Source organism: Biomphalaria glabrata, chromosome 15 (assembly GCF_947242115.1).
Source record: "Biomphalaria glabrata chromosome 15, xgBioGlab47.1, whole genome shotgun sequence".
Classification (NCBI taxonomy): Eukaryota; Metazoa; Mollusca; class Gastropoda; family Planorbidae; genus Biomphalaria; species Biomphalaria glabrata.
In genome coordinates this window covers 3363031-3387074 of record NC_074725.1, presented here as the reverse complement: position 1 = coordinate 3387074, position 24044 = coordinate 3363031, and the positions used below count along the sequence as shown (strand labels likewise).

Below are 24044 nucleotides of genomic sequence, written 5' to 3'. Positions count from 1 at the left end.
AGGTAGCTTTTACTTTGTTATTATTTTGCTGGTGAATTATTGCAATGTGTTTAAGCTTCGAAGTCTACTGACTGTCCCATTATCTATGCCTTACTTGCACAACCAGGGCCGGCCCTAACATTTGCGGGGCCCTATGTGAAATGGATTGCGCGCGGACCAGTAAGGGTAAGGATAAGGACTACTAGTGAAAATAAAGATTTCGTATTATAAAATAAATTCGTATTTGCATTACATTTTTATTAAATGAAAGCTGACGATGCCGTTTTGTTATATCACGCCTAGGACTGGCGTTTACCATATTGATTGACACCCCAAAATGACAATTTTGTCTTTTTAAGGACATTTTTATGTGTTTCAGGAGATTTCAAAACAAGGAGACCACGGGAACCCTATTATAAATTATAATGGTTTAATTTAATAATTTACACCTAGAATCAGCGCGGGGTTTTTGAACTTTCGGGGTCCACTGCGGCAGCATAGCCCTGGTGATATCCAACGAATTTTCATCACCCTGCTTTTTTTTTTTTTTTTTTAACCTATAAACCTCGGTAAAACAGAAGTCATGTTACAGAAGTCACCCAATAAAACCTACTTAGCCCAAAGATCACCGCGTATGGACTTCCCTTAAAAAGGTAGATAACTTCACATATCTGGGAAGCATAGTATCAAATGACGCATTGCTTTAAAGAGAGGTTGATATGTGATCAGGAATAGTCGTGCTTTTGGACGCCTCCAAGCGAGAGTGTGGCGAAATAAATCGCTCCGCCTGTCTACAAAAATCATTGTCAACCACCGATTCTCTCAACCCCTCTATATGGATCTGAGATATGAGTACTTTATAGAAAGCAACTAAGACTTCTTGAACGACTTCACCAAAGACCGCAATACAAACAGCGATATTCTTGCAAAATGGTATGAACTTCTTATAATCCGAGAGTCACGCTTTGCAGGGCACTTATTCCGTATGGGAGACGAACATATTTTTGGCAATCTTTTTTTTTTAGTAAGCTGAAAGGTTGTCAAAGTAACAGAGATGCCTCACAATAACGCTTCTTTAGAATTAATACTAACGCGATATTTTTAAGTCTCTTAGAAAAAAATGCGCGATTTTACTTTGTTACTAGGTGCACGTTTTACACTATAACGTAGAGACTTTGCATCACTTGATGATTCTTACTAAAGCCATAATAATAAGGTTTGTCTTCGAGTCCGAAAATTAGTGAGGAATGCAGTATTTCCAGTGGTTGCGCAGCCCCAGCTGTGACCTACATATTTTGCCACATCCAGGGCAAGCATAACCATTGTCCGCAAGTGGTCGATTTAGATTTTCTTTTTGCCGTCTGCGTTTGTCCTCGGCAGCAGATTTTCTTTTGGTCTCAAATGTGTATCAGCGGCCTTCGTGAGTGACCTCCAGCTGTCTCGTTCGGAGGCCGCATACAACCAGGTGCTCTCTTCTATGTCAGCCAAGGAAAGTTGTCGCCTAAGCTGGTCTTTGAAGCGTTTCCGTGGGGCGCCTCTGTTACGTCGACCACCTTTTAGCTCATCAAAAAAAGACTGCCTTTGGCATACGTTCGTCTCCCATACGGGATACGTGCCCTACCCAGTGCAACTGTCAGACCATAAGAAGTCCCTCTATACTGTCCATACCGGCGTTGGCTAGGACATCGCTGTTTGTAATACTGTCCTGCCACGGTATGTCCATGATGGAGCGCAAGCATCTTCGGCGAAAGCACTCAAGAAGTCTTAGTTGTTTTCTGTAAAGTGTCCATGTCTCAGAGCCATAATGAATATATTAATCGCAATATTAAATGTCAGAAAGTAACCATTTTAGAAGTTACACTGCAAAAACTTTCTTCCAAGCCTAAAATAGCCCAATAGTTTTACGCGAAAGAAGCAATGTAAAACGATAAGACGTGAGCTGTTGTTTTCTATAGGCCTACTGTTGGGGGGACTTTCTATTCTAATCGCCATGTACAATTACATTGAGAACTGACAGAACGAAAATGCAACTCTTCGGATTGATAGTCTTTACCCGATCGTTCATTTTCGTAATAACAACAATATTCCCAAAATGACTTCAGGTATATATCCTTCCTTAACAAATAATTCATCCGAGCGAGGCTCGGTCACCTGATATTTGTCAATAGTTTAAGGATAGGCCTAGCCTTGTGGATCTTTGGCCTTCTAGTACATCTTTCACCTCCCTACCAAACAAAAAAAAAGATAGGTAAAATAAATGATCTTAAGCTGCGCCTCTAGTGGCAATAATTTCAGGACGAAAAAAGTAGACCAACTTCAAAACAGCAAAACGCTAATGTCCTAAAAAGAAAGTTGATCACACATCTATTAAATAGCTATTCTGTTGGTTCATAATACATTTCTTGAACTCCTCCAAGGTTCCAGACATTGAAGCTGCATTTTCACCTTTGCGCTCCAACCTCATCTTTGAGCAAACCTCATCTTTGAGCAAACCTCATCTTTGAGCAAACCTCATCTTTGCGCTCCAACCTCATCTTTGCGCTCCAACCTTTTCTTTGCGCTCCAACCTTTTCTAGACAATTTAAGATATTAAGTTGATCTCATCAGTTTTTTTTTGTCTCCCTTAAAATCGTATAACTTCTGAATCTGATAAGTGTGTGCTATGTCAGGTGTGCTATGTCAGGTGTGTTGTCAAATAAAATACAAAGGTGCTTACAGTCATTCTGACACTACGGTAATATCTTTACGTCGTTTGCTAAAACATTTATAAATTTTTAACATAGCCAATGTACTTTCAACAATGGGTTTTATCTACATAACATTTCCATCGTCTCATTGAAATTCTGTATTTAATAAAGACTCGTTGTTAATATGGTCACGAAATGTCAAATATTCTACTTTTTATAGAAACTGAGTCCTTTCAATATAACTTTCCATTGTTTTTCTTCTCTATATCAATCATAGTAACGACTTCCTTGCCAAATGTATTTGTAGCTGGATGCCCTTGTTTTTCAATTTTCCAATCCAGATGAATTCTTCATACGTCTTTTAATATTCCAATATCGGACTAAATTTTAACCACACATTAAATTAAGTTACAAGTTTCTATTTCATTTCATTACAATTATTTTAAAATAGTTTGACAACAAAAGAATACAATTTGTTTATTTTGCTATTTAGTGACTAAATCGTCCCAATCAGAACCATTCTTCCTAAAATATTCAAGTATATCATTCGACATTGTAACATTTCTAACATTTCATTATTCTATAGCTTCTTTAACAGAAAAATGAAATCATCAACATACGAAATCTCAATGGCTATTGGTTGGCATCCTGATATTACGGTGCTAGCTAGAAATTAAATTGATTCGATTAAAACATTTTTTTTTAATCAAAGCAGTATTCATGTACATAAATGCAGCTGGTAAAGGCTTCACGTTTTCCTTGTGACGTTAAATATGATATAGCATTTTAAACTTTTTTGATAGAATTTCATTAAAAAATTAAAATATGTTTAGTCGAAATGAAAAAAAAAAGTATATTGATCTGTTTATTAATTGTGAATACCACGTTCCAATATTTTGCCACTGTCATTTTTTTTTTAAATTGTCAGTAATTCACAAAGTGCATTTTTTTTACTTGGGTGTCACCCCCCTAACGGGTGTCACCCGGTGCGGACCGCACCCCCCTTGTGACGCCACTGCTATTACTAGATCTATTCGATTTATATATAGGCCTACATATAGTCTTCGTAACTCCTTCTAGATCTATAAAGAAATGACTTTTGTAATTTCTTTTACTGAAGATTTGAGCTATTCGCGTCTGACACATATATAATTTTGCTGTGCAGCAACAAAGCGCATTTATTATTTAAAGTGCAGAATAAACATTAAAACACATTTTAATTATGTTAAGGTTTATGTGCTAATTTAGGGGTAGTGCTTTATTTTGGGAATAAAAGGGTTATAGTAGTCTACAGTGTTTACACTCTACAATTCTTCATTCTTTAGTTAAATAAAATAATAAATATAAAAAAAAACAAAAAAAAAAAAAACGTATGCTGACATTATGTGCAGGGGAGATCATTCTGTTTTTATTGCATTGTTAGCATTATCATGATTATGTCGGTCTGTAGCCTACCTACGTAATTAGATTAGTTCTAGACTAATTAGATCTATTCTAGATCTAGTAGAATTTAGATCTAGTAGATCTAGACTATAGTCACTATATCTAGACTCTAGATCTAAAAAGTATAGAAAGAGAGCGAGATTTACCCTTTAACGTAAGCATAATAATATAATGAATAATGATTTTATAACCTGTCCAGCCAGTGAGATGATTGAACATTCATCTAATTCATGATATAGAATAATTATAATGCCGAATAATCATCAGTTTATAATGAATATAGAATCTAATAAGTAATATATTGATAAATCAAGTATAGATCTAGATGTCTTAAACTTAAGACTACTGACAGTACTGACTATGTAACTATAGAATTAGGGTAATTAGATCTAAATCTAATCTAGCTAGAGGCTAGCCTTGTATTGTAATATTATATAAGCCTAAGCTAGGTCTAGACTCTAGCTAGAGAGTCTACTTAGACACTTACTTAGGAAGTTAGTCTTAGGGACTTAGTCTTAGTCTTTAGAAATTAGACTTAGATAATTTGATCTAGTCTTCTAGACTACTAGAGTACTAAGTTGTCTAAGTAGTAGATTAGATCGAACTATTACCCTATTATTCTATTATAATTATAGTAAATGATGTATTGTATAAATTATGACTTATACTATATGTTCAGCAGTTAGAAATTTTTGTTTCTTTTTGTCCTGTTTTACCAAAATTTACACTGAGCCCAATGGAACTGTGTGAGAAGAGATGATGTCACTGGCTAAGCAGGCAAGACCCCCCCCCCCCCCCGATCAAAAGTTCAAAGTTCAGATTTTGTGATTCAGCTTAGATCTAGTAGATGTTAGATTTACTTATTAAATAAGTTATGAAATTTAATAGTAGATCTAGTATTAGTAGTAAATTTCTAGCTCACAAAGCTGATTTCATTAGTATTTATGATTTTTACTAGTTTAGAGTGTAAATATTGAAGGAAATTAAGAAATTATGGGGTCTTGAGCAACAAGAAATGTCAGAGGTGTGAACAAAATATTGGTAGTATAGTTGTTTGAGTTAGCAAATTCGGTGTCAGAGTAATCTCCCTTGACCAATTATTTAAAATTTTTTGAAAGATGCACATTTAAACTCAAGTGAGGATAATTATTATAAAAGAATAATTTAAATTTATGCAGGATATTAGGCTCTACAAGGCCTGACATGTTTTTGCTTTGGTGACCAGACTTTTTCTATATAGACCATCATCAAAACTGTTCTTTCCCATAGTTTTCTTTGTTAAATGGCATTTTCCACTTTGTAAATTATGTGTGATACTTACAGTGATAAAACTTGGTAGAATTATGGACAGGCATGATATCTAATATGATTTTTAAAAATTAACCTTGTGTATTGGTGAAAACAAAAAAGTGATATTTTCATTATTAGTAAAAAACGTAATAACCTTTTTTTAAAGTAATCAATAACACATCTCTTAGCCATCTCTTAGCCTCTTATACTTCATTAATAAAGTATGATCTATTTCCGAGTGCAACCTGTGTTTAAAAAAAATTATTCTCAAGTTTTTAGGTCATTTTCTACTCCACTTTTTTTTTTGTTTTTTTCCCCCATTTCTAAATAATAAAGATATGACTATTCTTCTGTCTATAAATTTAAAAAAATTATTTTATAAATAAATACGGTAGTATTAAAAAAAAAATATATATATATATATATATATACTACTCAGTCTTACTGATTATCATTAAGTAATATTTGTAATACTCACAGTCATACCATGATTTTTTTTCTACTGGTTATCTTTTTTTATTATAATACCGATATTACTTCAAAAAAGAAGATGATTACGTCATGCATATTAACCAATACTAGTTACTCTAGTCAAATGTGAATATTCGTTTGTTATGAATCTCACTGCTCTATTTTGTGTCTGTTCCAGTTTCTTAATGTGTTCTTGAGTTGAGGGGTCCCAGAGGATGCATATTCTATTATTGGCCTAACCAAGGTTAAGTAAAATTTTAGTTTTATGTTCTTATTTGATTTATAGAAATTTCTTTTAATAAACCATTTAATGCTTTGTTTGATTTTTTGTTTGGTTCTAGATCTAGAATCTAGACTAATCTAGAAATAGAAGACTTACAGTTAACTTACTCACTCTAGTGACGTTACACAGTATGAATTCAAAGAATAAATCACATGACGGGATGTAAAATAAACAGGCTTAGCTATTGTTTCCAGTAACCAAAAAAAATCGTCCGTTACTAGAAAAAAAATTTTTTTAAGTCTACTGTCTCTACTAGACTACCACTCTAGATAGCAGATATGACTAGACTCTAGACAACATTGACACTGCATTCTTTAAATATAGATCTATTCTCTGTCTCCCCATCATGATCTACATTGTTACAATGTATAGATCTAATTGTATATTCTTGAATCTAGAACAACCTATTTACTATTTTTTACTATTACTCATGTAGTCATAGACTGAGTTCGAAGACTACCTTTGTAAATGTTTTACATGTTTCGGATGTTCCTTCAGAGTTGAAGATAGTTAACCCGCAGGACGATGGGGGATGGGAGCGGGCAGGGTTTGAACCTGGGACCATTGATAAATCCAAACAACAGTCCAGCGCGCAAGTCAATTACTCTAGATCTGGACAAATCTAAAATAAAACCTAATTTCTTGTTTCCCAGGTTGTAAAGTCATGGTGATCAAACAAGAAGTGGCCTATGGTATTGTCCAAGGTTTGAGTGACTTCTGGAAATGTGAAGAACTGCAAGATTTTACTGTCACACTTGGTGCAACAAAGTTTGGGTGTCATAGGTTTCTTCTGGCAGCTTGTTCTGGGTTTTTTAGAGGACTTTATAGATCCGGCATGAAAGAAACTGAATTAAAGTGTGTGACTGTAGAAGACATCTCAAGTGAAACTTTTGAGTTGATCCTGGAGACTCTTTACACTGGTCATGGTGTTTTGACAAATGACAATGTCATTGACATCTGGAGAGCTGCACACCAATTACAAATACCATTTCTAATTAAAGAATGCGAAGAGTTTGCAATAGCAACATTGTCTCTGGACAATTACATTGAATATTATAAAATAGCCAAACTTTTTGAATCCAAAGAAGTATTAGAAGTTATTTGGTCTTTTATACTCAAAAATGCAAACTCTTTCTTCCAAACCAACTTATATTTTGAGATGCAAATTTCAGATGTCTTGAAACTTATTAAAAGTCAAGATCTTGAAACAACTTCAGAAGATGATGTTATGCATGTGTCACCACCTCAAAGTTGGTGCCATAGAGTAGAAACCCTAATTCTGTATTGTGTATGTTAATTCCATATTGTGAATCTTATTCACAACCCATGTTGCACTAAGGTGAACACTTTTGACCTTAGGTGAACCAGAGAGTTAAAGGCAGTCAGTCCACATAGAGATCTTGTAGCAAGTACTTGTATTGAGTCACTTAAGATATAAGCAGTAGAGTTAGATGTTTAAAGTAGTTGGTTATAGAATAAGTACTAAGTTGTGATATTCGTATATTACTGTTGGATTAATACTGACCATTCCTGGGTCGAATTGTATGGTGTATTCACTATGTGGTGTTATATTAAACTTATTGTATCTGCTACACCCAGCGTCATTTCATTATTCAGTGATTTGTAACAAGAACCCAATGTCACCACCACGCCTACATTGATAACCACAGCCACATTCATAACATATAAAACAACCCGGTGACATTTATAAAAGAACGGTGACAGCATGCCTTGTTGAAGTGGGTGGAATTTAGACCTCGGCAGGATGATGATTCTGAAGATTCTATCAAGGAACAAAGCGATAAAAATTCAGATCAGAAAGGCATCAAAACTGGCTTTACTAGTTCAGACATTCAACATGAAAACAAGGTTATGACAGTTGATTCGCATGTTGATAACAGAAAACAGCATCTTTCTGTTCTGTTATTAAATACAAGAACTTGTTTATTAAGTCCAAATTGTTTAGAAATGTTGATTAGACATCCACTGGTAAGAAAAACCAAAAAGAGCACAGACATTATTATTGATGCTTTATTGTACCAGCTTCAAGTAAGCAAACGCAATGGACACTGGCCAGCTGAGGCTATTTATCGAAACAATGGAAACTACGTTAACTCTGCTGTAGCTATACGTAAAAATGTACATGAAACAATAATAAAAGTAAAAGCTTTTTCGTTTTCATCAAAGCAGTGGCTTCAACTGCCTGAGTTGAAAAGCAAATCAAGCGTGGCATTTCTTGCTAATGACAAAACTCTTTATGCATTGGGTGAATCAATTACAGCTGATCAAATTGCATCGTACGACAGAGCATACAAAAAACAGATCTTAAAATTAACCAACGGCAATTGGTCAAAAGTAAATATTTCTTTCACTTTACCACCTGAACCTTCTGTTGTTGCAGCTGATTCTTTTATTTATATTCTTTCATGTACAAATCAAGAAGTCTGGCAACTAGACCCAGCAACAGAAAGATCGACTCGAATGGCTGATTTACCCGATACAGCATCAATACATCATGTGACAAATTATGAGCAATTTATACTTGTGTTTTATATCTTGGCAGATGTAGAGGACACAACAGCTGTTGATTGCTTTGATATATTTAAAAACACTTGGGAAAGACTTGAAGATTTAAATGGTCCTGCTACAGGCATGATAAGTTTCAAAGATAAATATTCAACATATCTTATCCAGACTAATGGGAATCTCTGGATGGTTGAGCCACAATCGAATGATGTGGAATTCAAATATTTGGCCAAACTTTGGAGCTGTGACTGGTCACTTCATGGAGCGGTCACTTTTAGGGATGTTCTTTACATTTATGGAGTCAAGTCTGAGACTTTAAAAGAAGATTTCCAAAAACAAACTTCATTAGAAGGCATTTTTAGTCAAATAGTTTACATGGAGAGTGAGGACACAGCGTCATCACCATTTATACCATTAACATTAAGTCGCCAATGTATCTGCCAATGTTAAGTTTTGACAAACATTTAATATGCTCATTGGTTTGTTTGTTGTTGTTTTTTTTTTGCCAATTTATTGGTTTATTTTCTGGCAGTTATCAAGTGTAATAATTCAAACTATTTCTAATTCATAATAAAAGTGTTATAGTATTGATATTTCAATTGTATTTCAAATATGTGTATAAACAGATCAAATGTTATAGAGTATCGATATTCTTTTAAAATATTTTGCTTATAGTGTCTAATGTCCCTATTCCTTTATTCAGTTGGTCCGCCATTTCACAATAAGGCCATTATCGTGTCACATTGACCAGCTTAATATGTGAAATGGCAGACCTTTTTGAGAATTGGCCAGCCAATTTCCTAATTTGCATGGAGCAGTGCCAAAGTCGCAGGAAATAGTCATGTGCTGATATTGGTATTTTTTTATGAATACCTTAAACATAATTACAAGATAAACTAAAAATGAAATCTGTCAAATTACTTACTTGTAGAAAAAGATCAATTTGTTTCATTACTGATACTTGTTACAAAAAGATAAACTTTTATGACATTTTGAAGTAAAAGCAAATTTTGCTATTTAAAAATATGCTTTGATTAGTTGACCCTTGGCATTGCAGAAAGAAAAATGATTTAGATTGTAAAGTTGAAGAAGTCAATAGAATAAAGAATGACGAAAACAATAAAGGAAATGCAATACTTACGCTGAAGGGACAAAGATTGTGTTTGAGACAGAACAAAAGTGATAAGATGGTACAAGCCTAATAGTTGTGAATGTCAAGTGATGGTACAAGTCTAATAGTTGTGAATGTCAAGTGATAGTACAAACCTAACAGTTGTGAATGTCAAGTGATGGTACAAGCCTAATAGTTGTGAATGTCAAGGAATGTTACAAGCCTAATAGTTGTGAATGTCAAGTGATGGTACAAGTCTAATAGTTGTGAATGTCAAGTGATGTTACAAGCCTAATAGTTGTGAATGTCAAGTGATAGTACAAACCTAACAGTTATGAATGTCAAGTGATGTTACAAGCCTAATAGTTGTGAATGTCAAGTGATAGTACAAGCCTAATAGTTGTGAATGTCAAGTGATGTTACAAGCCTAATAGTTGTGAATGTCAAGTGATGTTACAATTCTAATAGTTGTGAATGTCAAGTGATGGTACAAGCCTGATAGTTATGAATGTCAAGTGATGGTACAAGTCTAATAGTTGTGAATGTCAAGTGATGGTACAATTCTAATAGTTGTGAATGTCAAGTGATGTTACAAGCCTAATAGTTGTGAATGTCAAGTGATAGTACAAACCTAATAGTTGTGAATGTCAAGTGATAGTACAAACCTAATAGTTGTGAATGTCAAGTGATGTTACAAGCCTAATAGTTGTGAATGTCAAGTGATAGTACAAGCCTAATAGTTATGAATGTCAAGTGATGGTACAAGTCTAATAGTTGTGAATGTCAAGTGATGGTACAATTCTAATAGTTGTGAATGTCAAGTGATGTTACAAGCCTAATAGTTGTGAATGTCAAGTGATAGTACAAGCCTAATAGTTGTGAATGTCAAGTGATGTTACAAGCCTAATAGTTGTGAATGTCAAGTGATGTTACAATTCTAATAGTTGTGAATGTCAAGTGATGTTACAAGCCTAATAGTTGTGAATGTCAAGTGATGTTACAATTCTAATAGTTGTGAATGTCAAGTGATGTTACAATTCTAATAGTTGTGAATGTCAAGTGATGTTACAATTCTAATAGTTGTGAATGTCAAGTGATGTTACAAGCCTAATAGTTGTGAATGTCAAGTGATGGTACAAGCCTAATAGTTGTGAATGTCAAGTGATGGTACAAGCCTAATAGTTGTGAATGTCATTGACAGTAACTGGCAAAAATACGTGCAAAGGGAGTAGTTTCTGGAAAAGTATTTTGGGCTTAGAAGAAAAGTTTATTATGGAGAATGAATGTGAAACATTATGACCTAAATTTCCTGACTGGCCACGAAGTTAGTCAATATTCAAAGCGCCTATAGATAAGCCTTTATAATACAATGAAAGGGAGGCGCGGTGGCTTACGAACTAGAGGGGCTCGGGTTCAAAGACTGTGATTTCTTACAATATTGGTGGAATAACGTTTCACGATGCTTTTGATCTTGTGGTAACACAGCCTGGACAGAGGAAACAAAACACAATTTTTGATGACAAAAACTATTTTGATGACAAAAACTAATCTGGTATCTCAAGAAACAAAAGAAAACCTTGATTGCAGGAGCTGTAATTGCGATCTCGTTTTGCGGTACCTGCACATTACATGACATCAATTATTACTTTCCGATACTATTCAAACAGAGACGACATTCTCTTTGGAAGAATCTATTCTTGCAGTTGGTGATTTTTACCAGTTGAAGCTTGTTTCTGATAAGCCCAAATACGAAGCCGTTTCAGAACCAGGCGTTGCTGTGGCACCCCCAGTGTGACATTTATTTGAATTAAAAACAGTTGCTAGACAATGATTTCGATTTTCAACAGCATTGCGTCATCTTGTACAGGGACAGATGAAAAAATTCAATTTTTTCAGGAAAGAGAATTAATAGGATATGCCGTGCATCTGTTCTGCACTAATGTAGATGTCACACAATTTAATAGCATCAAAATGATGAATAGTAAAGAAGACACTTTTATTGGCACTACTTTTGACGAGTTTCTATTGAAGGGCACGCGAGACTATCCTGCAGCTATGCTATAAAAGAAAAATGGGGTCTTTTGAATGAGGTCACCTTCAGGTTTGGCATAAAATATCGTGTGGCTATGAGCGTAGGACAAAGCGGCACTGTTGGAGCTCTAAAACGAGTTGATTGTTCTACCTCCTATCGAAAAAAAAAACAGGAGGAAGGACTAATCCTACGGTAGTGCTCTGGCCAAAAAACTACCATACATGTCGATTGACTGCTCAGACACGTCCCCCCTTTAGCTCTCGGACCTGGGGACACTCGTACAAGATATGCGACTGTATGCAACATTCTTTTGACGTTCTCTCCACAGTGACGGCATCGGGAGTCGTAGTTCGGACAGTACCGGGCAAAGTATGTGCAATGTTTGCTTGTTCTGACCTCCTCACCTGCCAACACGGATCGTCGAGATCTGGGTGACGCTTACGCTGTCAGACACCACGGGCTCTGTCGGATTCCTCCCAGGACTTTGACCACTTCTCATAAACGAGTGCTCGGATACCCGCCTAGTCTCAGTCGAAATGTGATGCCTCGACCTTTTAGACCGCGTTCTAGACAACTATTCATCCCAGTTGGCCAGTGGATCACACGAATTCTAAATGCCAACGTAAATCATTGCATTGTAAAAATAAAGTGCATTCAAGAAAATACCATAACAGTGAAGGTATAAGATTCAGTTCATAATCCAGATATCTATGGCTTAGGGATTAATGCGGTCTGGCTTTCCATCCTTTGTTTAATAAAAATCATTTACGTAGTCACGAACATAGAGACTTGGAGTTGGCTCAATTTTAAAGTTGTAGACATTATCAATATGTGGTGATCCTTCCCCTTTGAGAGTAAATGAAACTTCCATGCGCATTCGGATACATTAATGGACTGGTTTGAAACTGAAAAATCTCCTAATAAAACACACGAAGACATTCCTGTGCTATTGATCCCCTGTGAAGTAGACCCAATATTCTGGACTTATTTCAAAACAGACGACAAGAATAAACCCGAGCTGTGGCAGAGCTGCCGGCATTATTTTTACCTGGATATGATCGCAGGCAACGTAGGCCTACCTTTTGACGTGGAAGATATTTCTGTAAGGTGGTTTATGAGATTTCATTTGCCATGACGTTCTTAATGAGTTGAACTAACAGCTATGTAAGGCATGTTGAATGGTATGGATCACATTGAAAAAGCTGTTGTAGTTTCATAGCATTAGCATGTATCTTATACTAGGTTTAGTCGTTTCATCATTTTTTTTCTGTCGCTTGTAGTTTTTTTTTTTTTTTTAAGGTTGCAGCTGCATTACTGAGTCCAAAACTCATAACTTCGTAGGTAAAGTGTATTATGGAGCATACAAACAATTGATTTTCATAATTTGAAGACTTTTTTTTTTTGTAAATATGTAAATAGACATTTTAAGGTAAGAAAACACTTTGAAGATCTAAGATTGACTGTTATATAATACTGTTACGATCTTCTCAATCAGGGCCTTCTGTAAACACTGCTAAACACAACACAGCACATCTAATGCAAGAACTGGACAACAAGAGCCTCAAGTAACAACGTGGCGGTTTAATGAAAAATACATAAACAACAGCCAATAAACACAATTGGCTACATTAACTTCAAATGCTTTGCTACACTACAGAACTGCCTAACTAATCACTACAAGTCTCTCTAGCTCGTACAGCTACATTCTCGAGGACTCTCAAGGTACATTCAACTGTCCTCTCTTACACACTGTCTCTCGACCGTGAAGGCTTTCGGTCACATGACCATAGTACTGGTCATATTTGCGTGTACTAGCAGTACTGTCCCTTGTCTACCGACAGCCGTTAACCCGTACACCTGAGATTGGCCTGAGTCGTGTGTATTAGTAGGCCGCATACACATTAACCCTTTCAGTCCGCCACTGTAGTTACTACAATACTGATATGCCAGTTACAATAAAATGTTTGAACCCCAAAGTATTGTACATAATTGTCAGTACCTTACTTTAGCTTCATGAATATTAATACTATTATGATTGGTGTATGTTTTATGAGAAGGGAAGCAACATTGTGTTGTTAGATAGCTAGTTTAGTTAGTTTAGTTGCGCACTCTATTAGACCGGCAGTGAACGCACATTTTATAGAGACGACTTATACTATGAGGTTAGAGGTTACGATAGACTCTGAAATCCGTTACTGCTAGACTTTCAAGGGGATACCATCGTTGTTAGTGACGGACTAGACTGTGGCCCATTCTGTATTAAATATTCGCATTTTATCGCACTCGACAAGTAGGAGAATTAGTGATCACAATAGATAAGTGTGTGACCAGGGCAATGAGATTATATAGTAGAAAATAAATTTAAAGTTGTGATATCACTTTATGTATTTCTTCAATATTTTCTTCAGCCTTTATCCTCATGAACATTTATTTCCAGTATGCATTATACTCTTTGTGGAAAGCAGTGTAAGCATTTTTTAAAAATGCGTTACCAGTAATTGAACATGAAATTGTGATATTAAAAAGGGGGGGGGGTAAATTTGTTTATGCATTATGCAGTAAAAGTTAATTAAAGTTCCCCTTTCAGACCCTGTGGTCCATAGGGGCGATGATATAAAAGGCATCTATTTCTTTGGCTTACGATTAACGAGGGTGTCATGTGGCCAGGGGCGGACTGGCTATATGGGCATCTGGGCAAATGCCCGGTGGGCCGGTACCCAAATGGGCCGGTAGGGCCATCGAAATGGCCTGATCGAAGCCACTATGGCACATATCAAATAGTTAAAGGTTTTATAATATTCTTAGTATATTATTATTATTATTATTATTTGTATAAAAGGCCCTCTGAGCGTCGTGTTTAAACCAAAAAATCTTTCATAGACATTACAGTGTAATACTATTTTAATCGAACACATTTTCCGAAAATAAAATGTAGAATGTAGACATTGCTACTAGTAGGCTTCATCTTTTTAGGGCCTACATAATTGCTGATTTTAAAAAAAACGCTATATTGCTTATAAAGATATAGAGTTCACTGTATGCATGCATATCGATACATTATCAAACTTAACTATGATTTTGAGGACAGGTACACCTATGATGCCCATCACATGATAGAGAATTTGTGGGCCGGATTTTATAGAAATGCCCGGGCCGATTTTGACACCTAGTCCGCCCCTGCATGTGGCCAGCACAACGACCAACCGCCTTTATTTTTCCCCAACTAATGTCCGGCACCCATTATAGCTGGGTTGACTCGGAAGTGCCCAAAGATCCCAAAATTAAAAATACCAGGATTCGAACCTACGACCCACTCCCTGTTCGGAAGCCAAGCGCCTTTTCCGCTCAGACACCGTTTAGATGCGAAGTTTAGATAAATACTGATTACTTGTGCTGAATTAATATCAGATTTTAAATATGTATGCTCAAAATTCTAGATGAGAAATCATTTAATTTTTATGTAGTCTCTAGATGATTGCGCTTTATTTATAGGCATACTGTCTCTTATCAAGTTCTCTTATCAAGACTTGTTTAAGATTATAAAGCTTTATGAATCTCCGCAGTTACACCTGCAACATTCATCTATTTATTTTGTCATTATCACTGTTGCAGCATCTGTACAAAATAGGCTATGATGTAAAGCACAAAGTAGTATGGCTGCGGTGGCTGGGGTAGTGAAGTTGATAAACCCAATGTCGTGGGTTCGATCACCATACTGACCTTTTTTTTAAATGGCAACTAAAAATATGAATGTTACGTAGGCCCTACAGAAGCGCTTAGGCGTCAACTTTCCTTGGCTGACATAGTAGACACCACCTGTTTGGATGCGGCCACAGAAAGAGACAGCTGGAGGCCACTCGTGAAGGCCGCGGGATACACATTTCAGACCGAAAGAAAATCCGTTGCTTAAGAAAAAAACGCAAACGGCGAAAAGAAAATCTAAATCGGACAATGGTTTTGCTGGTTGTGGCAAAATATGTAGGTCACATCAGGGGCTAAGCAGTCACTGGAACAACTGCATTCCTCATTAATCTTCGGACTCGAAGACATGCCTTATTAGATTTATATCTAGATTATATCTTTTCTTATATAATACAGACGTTATATATTCATCTCGACTCTTGACCTTTTTTAGTAACATACTTGTCAACATTTCTGTAGTTTAGAATTAGTTGATTACTCAGTTTTAATTTAAAGTGCATAATAAACATTAAAATACATTTTAATCAGATCTATGTTACAATTTAGGGGGTCAAGGTTAGTGAATTTAGGGGGTAGTGCTTTATTTTGGGAATAAAGGGGTTAGAGTAGTTTACAATTCTGCATTCTTTACTTAAATAAACACAAAAAATAAAACACTTAAGGTGACACGATAATCACAATGTTCAAAGGAAATCATTCTTTTTATATTGTGACTATAATCTACAAAGGAAATCATTCTTTTTTATATTGTGACTTGGTTAGCATCATGTCTGCCTCCTTATGGCTTCGTAACTAGTCTAGATCTAAATAAACTGAAACTCTAGATCTGTAGAGATCTATATAGATTTACCCTTTATAGTAAGCATAATAATAGGCCTATAAATATGGAATTTAGTTAGACCTAGATCTAACCCTAACGTCTGTATTTGAATATATAAGATTATCTAGATCTAGAAATCTAGATGGATATACTATGATATAGAATCTAGTTACAATTTTATAGTAACTAGTTCTAGATCTATTATATAATATTATTTAACATAATATATAAATATAATATATATATATATATATATATATATATAGTACTGAGAAGTAGTACAGTAAGTAGGCCTATTAGTTAAGACTTGTAGGCTACTATAATATATAAATATAGATTATAGTTACTAGAATATACATATCGTAGATTCTTATACGTGAACACCGGCTTTCGGGAACTAGAGTCTAGGTCAAATTTTAATTTTAATTTTTTATTTGGCGAAGTTTTAACTTTAAAAAAAAATGAAAACAGATTCTTCTTCTTTAACTAATGGACTATAAAAATAGTTGTGTTGCTATGCATTACTAGTCATAGTTTTGTATTATAGATTGTTTATATTTTCAACTGGAGTGAACTTAGTCATTGAGCCTTTGATCCTGTTTGTTATCGTATACTGTTTTGTGGCGGATTGCATGAGAACTCTCATATGTAATAAATCTTACAAGATAAGCTCTCATCTAGAACTATCAAGGTATTGTCTTATGAATTGTTGCTGCAGTTGCTGTAAGCATAACAGTGCGCCATGATCTTCATCAAACTTGTTCTGTTCACAGTGTAGACTTTGGTCGAACGGTCGACGGGTCGTTTTACTGAAGTAGTGATCAAACGCTGCTACAACGTCTTCACGCCTAACCATCAACGTAGACATCGAATCAACACAACTGTGACAACTGTGACACAGTTTGACGTACAGCCAGAGCACTCATTGATCGTCGTATCATTTAATTTGCCTGGCGCCTGGATCGTCTCTGATCACTTAGGGGTTGGTAGCCTGGACATTGTATTAGATAAGAAATCCCCCCAAAAATATAGAGTAGATTAATCTAGAAGACTTACACAATATGAGTATAAATGCAAAGAATAATCGTTGGTTCATGGCAGCAGGTGAAATAAGCATTTTCAAAACTGCCACTTAGATCCAGCTATTGTTTCTGGTAACCAAAAAAATCAGCTGCTACCGGAAATTTTTTTTTAAGTCTACTGTCTCTACTATATGTAGACTAAGACTCTAGATAGCAGATCTGACTAGAAGACTACATCTGCACTATATAATTTAGATAGAGATCAATTCTATGACTCTGACAATGTTAAAATGTATATTTGTATCTTGAATCTAGAACAAGTAGATCAATTTACTATTATTTACTATTAATCATGTAGATTAGACTGAGTCCGATGAGTCTACTACTAGTCAATTACTCTAGATCTGGACAAATCTAAATTAAAACACAATTTCTTGTTTCCCAGGTTGTAAAGCCATGGTGATCAAACAAGGAGTGGCCTATGGTATTGTCCAAGGTTTGAGTGACTTCTGGAAATGTGAAGAACTGCAAGATTTTACCGTCACACTTGGTACAACAAAGTTTGGGTGTCATAGGTTTCTTCTGGCAGCCTGTTCTTGGTTTTTTAAAGGCCTTTTTAGATCTGGCATGATTGAAACGAAATTAAAATGTGTGACTATAGACATCTCTTATGAAACTTTTGAGTTGATCCTGGAGACTCTGTACACTGGTCATGATGTTTTGACAAATGACAATGTCATTGATATCTGGAGGGCTGCACACCAATTACAAATACCATTTCTAATTAAAGAATGCGAAGAGTTTGCAGTATCAACATTGTCTCTGGACAATTACATTGAATATTATAAAATAGCCAAACTTTTTGAATCCAAAGAAGTGTTAGACATTGTTTGGCCTTTTATGCTTAAAAATGCTAACTCTTTCTTCCAAACAAACTTATTTTATGAGTTGCAAGTTCCAGACGTTTTGAGACTGATTCAAAGTCAAGATCTTGAAACAACTTCAGAAGATGATGTAGTGCACGCCTTGTTGGGGTGGGTGGAATTTAGACCTCGCCAGCAAGATGATTCTATCAAGGTTCATAGCGATGAAAATTCAGGTCAGAAAAGAATCAAAACTGACTTTACTAGCTAGGAAACATCAGACATTCAACATGAAAACAAGGACATGACAGTTGATTCGCATGTTGATAACAGAAAACAGCATCTTTCTGATCTGTTGTTAAATATAAGAACTTGTTTATTAAGTCCAAATTGTTTAGAAATGTTGATCAGGCATCCTCTGTTGAGAAACACCAAACAAAGTACAAACATTATTATTGATGCTTTATTGTACCAGCTTCAAGTAAGCAAACGCAATGGACACTGGCCAGCTGAGGCTATTTATCGAAACAATGGAAACTACGTTAACTCTGCTGTAGCGATACATCAAAATGTAAATGAAACAATAATTACAGTAAAAGCTTTTTCTTTTTCATCAAAGCAGTGGCTTCAGCTGCCTGAGTTGAAAAGCAAATCAAGAGTGAAGTTTATTGTTAATGACAAAACTCTGTATGCACTGGGTGAGGCTATTACAACTGATCACCTTGTATTTTACGACAGAGCATACAAAAAACAGATCTTAAAATTAACCAACGGCAATTGGTCAAAAGTAAATATTTCTTTCACTTTACCACCTAAACCTTCTGTTGTTGCAGCTGATGCTTTCATTTATATTCTTTCATCCCCAAGTCAAGAAGTCTGGCAACTAGACCCAGCAACAGAAAGATCGATTCGAATGGCTGATTTACCCGATACAGCATCAATACATCATGTGACAAATTATGAGCAATTTATACTTGTGTTTTATATCTTGGCAGATGTAGAGGACACAACTGCTGTTGATTGCTTTGATACATCTAAAAACACTTGGGAAAGACTTGAAGATTTAAATGGTCCTGCTACAGGCATGATAAGTTTTAAAGATAAAGATTCAACATATCTCATCCAGACCAATGGGAATCTGTTGATGGTTGAGTCACAAGCCAATGATGTGGAATTCAAATATTTGGCCAAACTTTGGAGTTGTGACTGGCCACTTCACGGAGCAGTCACTTTTAGGGATGTTCTCTACATTTATGGAGTCAAGTCTGAGACTTCAACAGAAGATTTCCAGAAACAAACTTCATTACAAGGCATTTTTAGTCAAATAGTTTACATGGAGAGTGAGGATACAGCACCATCAACATTTATACCATTAACTTTATGTCGCCAATGTATTCTCCAATGTTAAGTTTTGACATAGATATAATATGCTGTTTTTTGTTTCAAAATTTACTTCTAATTCATTATAAAATGGATATAGATTTTGATACGTTGTTTTACAAATATGTGTATAATCAGATCAAATGTTATAGAATATCGCTATTCTTTTCAAATATTTTGCTAATACTTTCTAATAATTGATTTTTATGTCTCGATTCCTTTATTCAGTTGGTCCCCATTTCGCAATAAGGCCATTATCGCGTCACATTGACCAGCCAAATGTGTGAAGTGGCAGGTCTTTTTGAGATTTGACCAGCCAATTTCCAAATTTGCATGGAGCGATTGTCCAAAGTCGTTAGGAAATAGTCATCAGCACATGTTGTGTATTTTCTTTTATGAATACCTTAATCATAATTACAAGGTATACTGAACAATTTGTCAAATTATTTAATTGTAGAAAAGGGATCAATTTGTATCATTACTTGTTACAAAATGATGAACCTTTTATGACATTTTGAAGTAAATTTTGTTATTTAAAAATATGTTTTGATTAGTTGGCACTTGGTGTTGCAGAAAGAAAAATGATTCAAAGATTGATTGTTCTACCTCTGGAACTCCTCAAAGGGTTAGGCTTGAACTCAGCAACGGTTAGACCGAGGAGCAAACACGCCTGAGCTGGCGGGCATATCAGGAATTTCCGAACAGCCTTGGACATGGTAAGCATGGCATTTAAGCCTATTAAACACATCGTGGTCATGGGGCAGCAGTGTCCTCTCGAACCAGCGGAAGTGCTCACTGTTCATAAACCAAAGTGGCAGGAGGATGGACAGAAAACTCCTATATGTGGCTCAGAGCTTCTGCCTAGTCCACAATGCTTCGCCGACACGAAAAATAATGGATTTGGAGTGTCTTTGAAAAGATAGTTATATTGTTTGCACACTACCAAATAATCCGCGACTATAATGAGCTCATGCAGTGCCAGAGCAGCTGGCAAAATGTTATCCTGGATATGATCGCAGGCAAAGTGTTTTCTGTAAGGTTGTGGTTTATAAGATTTGATTAGCCGCCCCGTGCTCATTGAGTTGGACAGTTATGAAAGGCATGTGATATATAGTAGATAGCCTTGAGAACCGCTGTTGTAGTTTCATAGCATTAGAATGTATCGTATTCTAGGTTAAGTCCCTTCAGCATTTTTTCTATCGCTTGTAGTTTTTTTTTTAAATGTCACACTGCATTACTCAGTCCAAAACTCACCCAACTTCATAGTATTAGGCCTATATAGCATATAAACAATTGATTTTTTTTTTGAACTTTCATGTAAATATGTATTTAGACATGTAGGTAAAAAAAATACTTATAAGTTGAAAATTTAAGATTGAACTTTATATAATACTGGTATGCCAGTTACATTTAAATGTTTGAACCCGAATGTACATAATTGTTAGTACCTTACTTTAGCCTCATGTATATTATTATTATGATTGGTGGATGTTTTTGCAAGAAGACAGGTAACAGTGTAGTCACTGATCAGATTGTTCTTGTGTGTTCTGGCAGTCTTACACATAGAGTCTAGATTTAAAAAGTTCAAACACTAACGAAGCAATGTCTCAGTTTTTTTCTTCTTGTTATCATAATAAAAGTAAGAATCGCAGCTAGAGGCTTCAAAATGAGTTGGTCATTGTGTTGGTCACATAAAACCCACATAAATTGAGAGCCACAGAAACATGACCTTTACATCATCTGCCCTATTTATAGCTAAGTCTGAAAGGGGGAAATTTACATCCCTCCACCAGGTCGTCCTTCAGGATGGCAATATTCTTTTATATATATTCGACTATTTCCTAGAGAGAACGGAAACTTATATCTAGGTCAGGTGTATTGTTTTGTTTAGTGTATGATTATTAATTATCCATACAAAAAAAAAAAGGCGCGTCAATTTTTGTTTCTCAATTACTTTTGCCTCTTCTTCTAGCCAGCTGTTTGCTGCTGAGCTGTCAGCTCTTTTGCAGACTGTGCCAAGGAAAAATAGTGTGCTGTTTTCTTCAGTTGTTCAGCACTGCCGTATTGGGTGTTGGTTATGTTGGACTGTAGTGGAAGTAGGGTCTGCCTAAGTTGGATTAGGGAGGGGCATTCAAAGAGGATATGGTTTACGGCTTCATAAGGGTGGGCGCAGTGTCTACAAAGGGGGAGTTGTGTGAAATTCATTTTATTGAGATGGTAATTTAACAGTGGTATGTGTCCTGTTGGAAGATTCTAGATTGCTCTTTATGGGGTTTGAACCCTCGACCGTCGATAAATCCGAACGACAGTCCAGCGCGCAAACCGCACGACCAGGCAGCCAGGGCAAAGAGTTTTATAAAGTAGATAATCAATTTTATAGTTCTAAAATCACTTTATATATTTCTTTACCATTTTTCTCATGAACATTTATATCAAGTATGCATCTGGATGGCTGCCTGGTCGTGCGGTTTGCGCGCTGTCGTTTGGATTTATCGATGGTCGAGGGTTCAAATCCTGCCCGCTCCCATCCCCCGTCGTCCTGCGGGAGGTTTGGACTAGGAAGTAAACTATCTTCAACTCTGAAGGAACATCCGAAACATGTAAAACATTTTACAAACATTTGACACGCATTATAGCTCATGTCTTTCTCATACTCTAGTCGTAGAGTCCGTGGGCATAACATAAAAATACGTTACCATAAATAGAAATTAAAATTGTATTATTAAAAGAGACGAATAAATCTTATCATTTTTATTATTATTATTATTATTATTATAGCTTTTATATCTAATAACAGCAAGGCGAGTCGTTTTTTTTTGTTGTTGTTGTTGTTTTGCGGGTGTGGGGGGAGTACATTTGTATATGTACTTTATAGCAAAATTAAAGTTCCCCTTTCAGACCTTATGGTCTATAGGTTAAATGATGTACAAGTTATCTGTTTCTATGGCCTACGATTTACGAGGGTGTCATGTGGCCATCAACACGACCAACCGCCTTTACCTTTCCCCAACTAATGTCAGCTGGGAGGACAAATAGCCTGAAATTAAAAATCCCAGTCTTCACGATGATTCGAACCTGGGACTCCCAGTTTACCGCTAAACCACCGCACCCTATTTTATAGAAGTTAAATACTGATAGTTGATGCTGAATTGATATCGGATTTTAAATATATATGCTCGAAATTCTTAATGAGCTGATAAGAGGAAGAAATTATTGTATTATCATGTAGTCCGTAGATTGTTGCGCTATCCATACTGTTTGAGTGGTCTTATCAAAACTTTTGAACTTGGATCTGTTTAGGATTATAAAGCTTTATGAATCTCCACAGTAGCATCTGCAAGTTTCATCAATTTGTCATTATCACAGTGGCAGCATCTGCACAAAATAGGCTATGTTGTGATGCACAAAGTATGGCTGGGTGGCCGAGTTGATAGAGCTAATGTCGTGGGTTCGATCACCATACATACAGCTAAAAATGTGAATGTTAAGTATACAATTTTATTTGAACATTTTTCTTAACTTTTTATAGCCAGCTTTTTGCTGCTAAACTGTAAGCTCTTTTGCGGACCATGCCAAATAAAAATAGCGTGCAGTTTGTTTTTTTTTTGTAATCTGCTGTTCCACACTACCATACTGAGTGTTGTTTATGGTGGACTGTTGTGGTAATAGGTTCTGTATGAGATTAATGTACGATTAACAATTTTGTAAGCATGGGGCTGTATCTACAGTGTAGTGGGCGGGGTTGATACTGTTTAAGGGAACATTTACCAGGAAAAAGAAGAGGAGGCAGACTGAAAACGCAATGGGAAGACAACAAAAACAAATGACTTAACAACTGCGGGGCCCTATGCGAAACGGGTTGCGCGGGGCACAGTCTGGATTGTGATAAGCATAATGTGAAAATTAAGATTTGTATATCAGAAAATACGTTCGTCAATGCATTCAATTTTTATTCAGTGAAAACTGACAATGCCTTTTTTTTCCGCGCGTACGATTGGCACCCCAATCTTTTTTTTTTCATGACATTGTTTATGAGTTTTAATAATTTCAGGAGATTTCCAGAACTTTTTCGTAAATTTTGCAATTACGGGAGATTTCCAAGACGCGCTGGAAAATCAGGAGGCCGCAGAAATCCTGTTATTATATCTTCGTTATAAATGTTGAATTCAATATTTTACACCTAGAATTAGCGCGGCCCTATGAAAGTGCGGGGACCACTTCGGCCGCTCAGGTCTAAGGCCGGCTCTGGATAGTTGTTTACACTAATACTAATCTGCTTGTATATTACTCTGACAGTTGTCCTGTTTCGATAACACTTTGTTTATAATTAGTCTAACTTTCATCCTACATCCGCTACACTTGTCTGTGAATAACAAAAAGTCTAGATAATATCGATGTGTCCCACCAATACCCAGCAGCTGGTCCATAAGCGTGA

The 24044-nt window shown here is 35.8% G+C and overlaps 1 protein-coding gene across 11 annotated transcripts in view; it reads left to right on the top strand.

Moving 5' to 3' along the window:
• The window catches only part of LOC106062345 (kelch-like protein 40b), a 68041-nt gene that overhangs the window by 40875 nt on the left and 3122 nt on the right, over nucleotides 1–24044 (top strand). For 3 of the 11 annotated variants that reach the window (XR_008775037.1, XR_008775038.1, XR_008775034.1), the window contains exons 2-3: nucleotides 6807–13544; nucleotides 17812–24040. Coding sequence is in view for 2 of the 11 variants with exons in the window: in XM_056012548.1 (XP_055868523.1) it covers nucleotides 17823–18500 (678 nt within the window). In the remaining 9 variants the exon portion in view is untranslated. Of the gene's footprint in view, nucleotides 1–3583; nucleotides 4264–6048; nucleotides 6115–6806; nucleotides 13545–16236; nucleotides 16383–17117; nucleotides 17327–17811; nucleotides 24041–24044 lie in introns of those variants that run through there. The other 8 variants (XR_008775033.1, XR_008775032.1, XR_008775035.1 and 5 more) reach the window with 8 other exon arrangements.